Consider the following 9,391-nt stretch of genomic DNA (forward strand, 5'->3'; position numbering starts at 1 on the left):
TTTCTTTTAGTATTGCTGTGTATACTACCATTGAGTGTTTTAAAGGTGGATGAAGCACAAGCTATAATAAGGAAGGGTTGATAAGAAGGCATTTTACTGTATACAATTTCTCCAACACTGAATGTACAAAGGAAGGTCTTAATCAAAACATATTGTGGTTACAGAAGCCATAGAGGTAAGGAAGACACAAGCTCCAACAATTTATATTCATGAGAAAATGTATTTCTTTAAAGAAAAAGAACACATACACACACACACACACACACACATTTCACAGCTTCCACTTCAAACATGCTTGAGAGAGGAAACAGTAAAAAACACATCCAAAACTACAGTATAGTCATTGGCTCTGTATACTGCAATACACGCCAATGCAACTGATGCTTTTCTATTATTTTGTTATAAGTATTGTCCCCCCCCCCCCCACCCCCCCATATATATATATATATATATATATATATATATATATATATATATATATGATATAATATATATATATATATTATATATATAACCGGAAGAAGCCTTAACTAGCAGCATTTGTTTCCCTATTGATTGCTAGAGGCATTAAAGACCACTCTGAGCATGACTAATTTTGACCCAAAGGAAAAGAAAAAGTATCTAAAAAAAACTTCTAGCTTTTAGTCCCATTATGGGAAAATACTTGTGAACACGACCTTGGCATTAGCATTCTAGTGCAAAGGTTATCCAGCTATTGAAACACCCTTGAAAGCTCTGCATTCATCGATGTGTCAGGTTGGTATGCTGTGCGTTAAAAACAGATCTCCACAAATGTACCATGTTGTTCTTGGAAGACGTGGCATCCAATATTATATAGAAATCGCATTTTCAATTGCTTTAAGCTGTTAGGTAAAACATTTTAAAGATGGCAATTTAAATGCACATTATATTTGTCTTCACGAATTAGCCAATTAGGCTTCACATACTGCAAATCAAGACAGGATGGGCAGAGTGTAAAGCTGTACTAAACTAAAACTTAAAGCAGGTTTTTAATAGGTTTTTAAACTAGTCTGCAGTATATAGTCAACAGTCTTTATACCTAGGGGGGATTTTACACAGTAAATACCTATATAGGGGTATTCATCAGAATAGACAAGCAGTATTTCCTCAAGATTGTTGTGTAATCTGCAGCTCATAAAGATGTGATATTACATTTTCTAACACCGTGCTCAGTGTTTGCTGTTTTATGAAAGAAAGTCATCAGACTTTAACGGTTGCCTGGAAACTGTCTGAGGAGAAGATTCAGAGTAGTGGCCTTGCTTTTCCAACTCGGATTGTGTTGCACTTCAATCAATGAAAACTGAAAGCCTAAGTACTTAAACTATGTGATGCCTTGCTGTATATTATACTTCAGCACACTGTCCTAGGCTAAATAAAACACAGAGCCTGCATTCGTCTGAGAAAACACGAGAGAGGGGGTGCTGCTATAATGCAATCCTATAAAACAATACTTTCATGTTCTAATGCTTAGCATCAGCACTGGATTCATCTGTCTTCAAAAGGGAACCTTTTTAAAATCTTTAGCCAGAGGCCTTCTATTAAGTAATCGAAGATTAGTGCTAATCCAAGTCTATAAAACCAGAAGATAAAATCCAATTCTCAATTAAAGACAATGGTTCTGAAATGTTTTTTGTTTTTTTTTAACACTGCCATTGAAGTCTAATTCATTCTTTAATCAAAACAGATAACAATGCAGACTGAACTGCCTGATAGAAGCCATTGCAACCCTGGTAATAACCCCAAATGAAAGCTCTGATTCCCGATCTACATTGAAGAACTGCATTCGCTACTGCGGCTCTCATTGCAAGCGATCAATAACAAAATGACCGAATGAGGGCAAATCAACATCATTTAAAAGCATCCTGCTCATAACAGTAGCACATGTTTTAGGTCATCATTTATTTTGTTCAAATATGTTCAGTTTGCTGGAAGTGAGCAGGGAGCCAAGTAATTATACGCATACATGGACCACTTGAAATGATTGTATTTTGATAATATTAAATAAATTAGGACAGTCAGATGTTAAGAAACCTAACTAATAAACTGGCAAAATTACATAAACTGCAGTGGGATGAGTACAGAGCATGGAGCATGCTGAATCCTTCGCAAGGCCAGTTTATGGCTCCACTAGACAGGCACTTATCTTTTCCAAATTGGAAATTGTAATTCCTGCACTAGATTGTCTTGTCTTGCTTTGAAGTAAAAGCACTTAATTAATAATGCACACACGGTTCTGGGCTAATCAGATCACTTGGTGGGGTGTCCTACATTTCCAGTTAAATGCAAAACGTCCTCTAGTCCTTCATATCTAACCCTTCAGAGAAACTGTTTATGAGTTGCAGACTGGGCTGGTCCTCACCACTGCAGCATTGGCTAAGAGGCCCTGCTGTGAATCTAACCACTGCCCTGCAAATACCCAGTGCCTGCGAATACAATGCCTTTTACGTCAGTAAAATCAATAAAGCTGAAATGCACATTGTATTCAGTTATATTATTGGCGTACATTCCTAGAACTGAATGTATATGGAAGTCTGATGAAAATGTTCTGTGTTTGAGTTCGGCAGCGAGCTGTTCCATTTACTTGTGTCTTAATGTGTGCAGTCTCAATTCCATATCTCACTGTGGTATAAGAGTTTTATATAAGATAATACAGAGAGCCATATACTGTTTAAAACAAAATTTGCAAATCACTGCACCTATAAAATGGATATTAGATGGTTACAAATGGAAATCATGTGAATGTAATCATTTTTGTACATGGTGTAGTAACATGAACGCTCAAAAAGGAAGGGGGAGGTGAACTATATTAGATATTATCCGACTGCTTGGGATGACTTAACATTTTTGTGAAAGACCTCTTTTTTTTTTCTTTACTTTCCCGTTTGTTTTGTGGTATTTGATGGCAGCACTTTCACATCGTGGCCTTGGTCAAAGAAACAAAGAAAGCAAGTTTATCAGCCAGTCAGTGTCATCTGTCACTGTTTCCAAGTGCTTGTCACAGCTTCCAAACTATTTCTATGTGCTGTCTTGATGTGGATACATTTTCAAATTACTCTCTTTGCTTTATTGTATGTTTTTTTCTTCTTCTTTGATTTCCATAAAAAACAGCAAACATGTTTGTTCTGGTTTTTTATTTTTAGATTTTAGTAATGTGATTTAATAAAACAATGAATTTAACTAATTGTGACTTTTTCTTATTTATTTATACTCATTATGCACTGTTTTTCATTAAAAAGTAATTTTTCTCATTGCAAATTTTAGGAAATTTTACCGTGGATTTCCGTTTAAACTAATTAAACATGTACTGTACACATTCAGAGCAATTTTTTTTTAAAAAAAAGAAGTGTTCTTCCATTTAACTTAAACAAAGCCCTGCTGCTGCCTTCCCCCGTGCACGCCACACTATATCTTGTGTGTTTTTTTGGTTACACTGTTCCCCGTATTTTCGCTCTGGATCCGAATAAAAAGAACTGGAATAGTATCTAATTGTTATGTGCTTCTCGCACTGAACTGGTGTGTCAGATTATATATTTAAAATAAACCCTGTTTGAAGGCAATGAACAAGTGGGTGTTACATAAATTTCAGTCCGAAATCTCAGTTTAATCTCAGAGTGGCAAGAAAATAAGATTTGTAATAACATCTTTACAACATGCCAATATAATGCTGCCGGAGCCCTAAGATCTATCTGCTCATATCCAGCAAACCTGTATTATTTTTTTTTTTAATGAATTTGACAGGTGGATAAACTCAGATGGAATACCTAGAATGTTAGGCTGTGTGCCTCACTTATTAAGATCTTGCAGCATTGAGGTGTGCTACAGAACATAAGTAATAAGAATTCCCTGTCACTTTCTTTTGTGGATAGCTGTTCCTATAACCTCAAGCTTGTGAACGCATCCCTGCTGAGTTCATTATTCTGTTCTGTATGATTTAGGACAGTCTGCTCTAGAGTAAAAAGCATCTCTTGCGACTACTCTAAAATAAGGTTGGCGCTATGCACGTTCCTGTTAGGTTTTAGGTCACCGATGTTGTCTCTTACTGTCTGGCTGTAGATATTCAACTGGAAGTGCAATGTGCAAGTTCTTACCACGAAAAATGCATAAATAATTTCCATGAAGAACACTGTAGGGTATCGATTTTAATATTCCAAACAGAGGCAGGTTGAAATTTGATCTGCAGTGAATAAGCTACCACAAACAGGAATCAAAGCAGCTAGATCTGATGAATTAATGCGCACGTCTGGAAAGAAGTACATTAAAAAGAAACATATATGCCAACATCACAAATAGAATATACTGTTTTTGCATATGACTGGGCATGATACACTGAACATTGCTTAATCACTATGCAACTTATTGGGAGGTACAGGACAATACAGAATTTCATTTTCTTTCCTACAACAGGTACCAGTAGCTCAGCAACTGAGGGCTAATAATATGAATTCCTTAAATAGCAATTTATGGGCCGATAAAAAAGAACCATGTTTTGTCTTTGTCTTCACAAAATATGAATTAAATAAAGCTTTAAATATACAGCATTGGTTGCTAAAATAATTAAGTAGCTTGATGAAAAAAACATTCTATGGACCGTGAAATTGTAACTTCGGTTGGTGGGTTAAAAAATGCACAGGACAGAAATTAATATGACAAAACGTGCAGATTGGCTGGAAAACAGAAACGACTCGGGCCTGCCTCGGTCTTGGGTTTAGCTTCTCTCTTCTCATTTCAATCGTGGGTATTGTTATACAGCTAACACTTCTGTTACAGACCCACCTAAAGCCTATCATGTACAGCAATGTACTCAAATCATTAAACACCACCTTGAGCAAATGGGATTGTGTATGTATTAGGCAGCCCCTTAGCAGATGATGCTGTCATTACGCACTGATAGATTATGTCTACTCTTAACCTATATCATACATCATCTGTTGATTACCACAGGAAGGGAGATCTCTGGTCAATAAAGGAGAAAAATGAGCTCTGGGGGTCTACCAAACTACTCTCATTAACCTGCTCCAGACCACTACTGTGCATATACTGTGCAAAACCAAAAGATCAGATATACTATAGATAGTGTATTATAAGCAGTGAAACATCCAAGCAAAATAGATGTATGAACAGTACTGTGCTGTATGGTGTTAGACATACACACTGTCTATGCTTATACTGTACCATTCAAAATGATTCAGCACGAGCTGGATAATAATTACAGGTTGTCTAATTAAGCATTGCATACCTTGTTTTGCAGATGCCGACAACAACACACATAGCTGTCCTATCCTGGCATAAACATGCTAATAGAACCGAGTAAAGTTAATTGGGTTTGCTGTTCACAGCTGCTTGTTGGTGGCTTTGCTAGTAGTTGCACTGGTCTGGTTTGAAGATGTTTTAATATATGCAGTCCTCCTGCATTGGCGTCAAACCATCTAATCAAAATCATAACTTATCAAATGCTCTAGTTTGTGTTTAAGGCATTGTTAAGGTGGGATTGTTACACCAGTGCGATTCAGTATAACAATAACAGTGCAAGACACCGCGTTTGACAAATGACAAGAGTATCTGAGATCCATTTGCATCCCCACAATACTCAAATGCCCTTATGCATGGGAGTCAAAGAGTAGTTAGGACTGATGCGATTGTCTTACTGCTCATACTCTAATCAGATAGTCTTATTGATTCTCGAACTACAACTGATCAGAAGCATAGATTACATTGGAACACAGTCTATTAATTAAACTGGTTTTTTTTTGTGTTTTTTTTTTCATTTCCTCTTGAAAGTAAAACCTGCAGCATCCAGAGTCAGGTCGTTATCAACGTGATAAACCTATTTCTCTCTTGCTTGTCATACAGTGATCCATACTGTGCATAATAATTGTATTTCCTAACAATGTTTCATCCTATAATCCCTTACGAATGCCCAAGGCATTTGTTTAGGGTTTGACAGGAACATCAAACACAAATGAACCACCAAAAGAACACAGTGTGACACAGTATAGGATGTGCATAATTAATATGAATGCATGTATGCTATCTATAACGAAAATACACTACCTTTAACTACTTTCAGTTTAAAATCATTGCATTATTTTGTTGCTTGTTATAGCTGAATTCCGTGGTTGTACCACCAACCTTAGGCACCCACCAACCTGTATAATATATATATATATATATATATATATATATATATATATATATATATATATATTAACAAGGCCAGAAAACTTAATTAGATATCAAATGTTTAAAATCGAAGCATCATTTTAAATGTCCCCTTAATTTCGTAATTGTATAACTAATCCAAACACTAATTGATAAATAATCAAACAAGCAAATAACAAACATATTATAAAATAAGCAAACACAAGGGTTTGCTATAACATTGGGAAGGTTGTGTTTAAACAGTTTCCTCTCTTCTGAAACTCTTACCTGTACCAATCTAATCCCTTATCAAAGTTCCTGTCGAAGAAATGTGGTTCTGTGCCCATTGCCCGCACATCTGGGTGGACCCTGATGAACTCCAGCACAGCCCGCGTGCCCCCTTTCTTCACCCCAACAATAATAGCATTGGGCAGCTTTTTGTTCCCAAATTTTGGGGTGCCAGTGTTGTTATTGGTTTTCTGTTCCCGGGCACCTGTACTCCGCGCGATGTTCAGGAACGCTGCAGAATGTTTGCTTTGGTTTTGGGACGGGCTGGGTCCTCTTTGAGTCAAACCCACGTTCGAGGTGGCATCCCGCATCCCTTTCGGGTCCCCCCGAGTCATGGTGCAATAGTGGGACTTCTGAAGAAGTTTTTTACCCCCCACATTCTGGAACAGCAGGCACCTGTGTTGCTCATAACTCGGGCTTTGCATGATGGTGTCAGAGCAAAATATGAGGCTGTAACATAAATAGGCGAACGACAGAGAAAGCGTGAAGATGAAAAGGGTTCTTCTGCTTAGCCTGCTTGAAGATGGCACGACTCGGCTGCTAAGGAACCTATATGCCATGTCTCCATGGGGTAAGAGGGTGCATGTTTTTCCTTTTGGATCTTTTCTTGGTCCCTACGTTTTCCTGGGACATCGGTAGGACGGAGCACTATTCCAATAGAATATTGATACCGAAACAGGTCTCGATAGGAATATTCGATATCACTTACTTGTCTTGGCAATTTAATATTGCCCTACAAAAATGTCAAAAGTCTGCCGAAATAGACCGAGCGGACACGGAACTGGTTGTTTCTTCACAGAGCTCCTTCTGCAAAGCCATGTCGCTTTCAAACAAATCACAAACTGCAAAGTTACTTTATTTTCTTCACAACGGTACGACAGAGGCACTTCGGAGACTCGTACATTATCTGAAGCGCACCTTTAAATACATTACGCTCTTCAGTGCCGTCTTGCAAAATGCATGCATTTCCTTGGATCACAAGCTCATTCCTCTTTGGGTTTTTATTAACCCTTAAAATGCCAATCCCTCATCACGCTGACGAACTCCACAAATCCACTTAAAAAACGTAACAGGAAAAAAATATCTAGAAGAAAAAATAACACTGTTTGCTGGATTAAAGTTTTTTTTTTAACCTTTTATCTTTTGTCTTTTAAATCAGTGCTGCCTAGTGCTAGTTGATACCTCTCCCCTCTCAGTATGAGGGCTGTGCAAGATTTCAGCGCTTCAGGGCTGTGCATTTCAGCTCCAGCTTTCTCAAAGTTCCCAAGAATGTCTTTGCAGCTGCAGCAGCAGCACAGAGCTGACGATAAATATTTAAAGACGAGTTCTGACGTCAGCTCCCATCATCCTAGGTGCGTTATTTCATAACAAACTGTTTACAGTACTGACGCATGGCAGAATAACTAGCCTATTCCTATTAATACAAGAAAAAGTGGTGAAAAAACTGTGTTTTGCATTTCATATATATATCATATATATATATATATATATATATATATATATATATATATATATATATATATATATATATATATATATATAAAACACCGGTAGTATAGCTGCGAACATTATTTAAAAAAAAATTACCTGTAACTCTCAGGGAACTTGGAACAACATGCTAGCGTAGTGCTGCTGTTTTTTTAATATACAATGGGCTAATTTAGGCTTTCTGTGAGTATTCAATTGATTTATATGCAGAAGGTATGTGCATGGGGTATTTCTTTAATGCACGTGGGACTGTGTATAACCATGCATCCCCTGAGCTTTGTAAAGTATTTATTTCAGTGGGATTGTCTGTGAAGCCAAACCCAAAGAGAGAGAGAGAGAGAGAGAGAGAGAGAGAGAGAGAGAGAGAGAGAGAGAGAGAGAGAGAGAGAGAGAAGAAAACATTGGGAAGGAGGAGCCAGCCTCTGAAATGAACAATTCTGCTGTCTCCTTCCTGATTGAGAACTGATTTAACAGACCCTGCTGGAATTCCTGCAGCTTTACTCCTGCTGCCTCTGGATCTCTGATGCACAGATATGGTTTGCGTTTGAAGTTTCCTTATCTCATCTTTACGCATTATTAGACGCCCTCTAGTGTTGGAATGCTATAATAACGGTGTAAAGCCGAGGCGGACGTGTCAATGCACTGTACACTATATATCAGTATCGGCGCACACGTCTATAATAACATCCTCTAGATGGCTACAAGGGGTCTTCGTATATACAGTCAACATAGTACATCCGCTATAGACATATTACGTGGGTGTGTGTCTATCTATCTATCTATCTATCTATCTATCTATCTATCTATCTATCTATCTATCTATCTCTCTCTATAAAGATAGATAGATATATATCGAGGTCATTATAAGACATATAGATACATATTCTTCTATATAATATATATATATATATATATAGATATATAATATATAATATATATATATATATATATTTCGTATTACCGTGATGGATTTGCTAGACCAGCTGTTTATTAAAAGAGCATGAGTGTGCTTTCTTTTGATATCCATGGCATCCTTTACTCAGTGGCATCCTCATTGGAATGCATGGGCTTTGACCTGTGTTTTGGTGAATGAAGAGCTCAGTGCAGATGTCAAAATAATTGAAACAAATTAACATTTCAAAATTACTTTTAAGGTGTGATAGCCGATTGCACTTCTGATAAACATGCCCATCCCACTGAATGGGATTGTTCTGGAAGTCTCAGCGGGAAAGTAAATAATGACATTTGCCCTCAGATTAACATTTCTGCTGATTCAAAGCCACCCAGGCAAGAAACTCTTTTGTGTTCACAGGAGTTTAAGAACACAGTATCCATTACTTCAAAGTCTTCTTTCTATAAATAGATTGCAGAAGATTGCACTCTGCGAATTTAAATTATAATGGCTGGTGCACCTACATTGCTGTTGAGATCAATGAAGTTGTTTTATCCACTGAAA

The 9,391-nt window shown here is 37.2% G+C and overlaps 1 protein-coding gene across 1 annotated transcript in view; it reads right to left on the reverse strand.

Annotated features, from left to right (window-relative positions):
- Positions 1 to 7,771, reverse strand: part of LOC121300658 (heparan sulfate glucosamine 3-O-sulfotransferase 2-like) — a 26,960-nt gene extending 19,189 nt beyond the window's left edge. Inside the window, exon 1 of the mRNA XM_041229301.1 lies at positions 6,448 to 7,771. Within this exon, the coding sequence (XP_041085235.1) occupies positions 6,448 to 7,007 (560 nt within the window). The 5' untranslated portion in view covers positions 7,008 to 7,771. The remainder of the gene's footprint in view (positions 1 to 6,447) is intronic.
- Between the last annotated feature and the right edge of the window lie 1,620 nt (positions 7,772 to 9,391).

Source organism: Polyodon spathula, chromosome 26 (genome assembly GCF_017654505.1).
Source record: "Polyodon spathula isolate WHYD16114869_AA chromosome 26, ASM1765450v1, whole genome shotgun sequence".
In the NCBI taxonomy this organism is placed as follows: Eukaryota; Metazoa; Chordata; class Actinopteri; order Acipenseriformes; family Polyodontidae; genus Polyodon; species Polyodon spathula.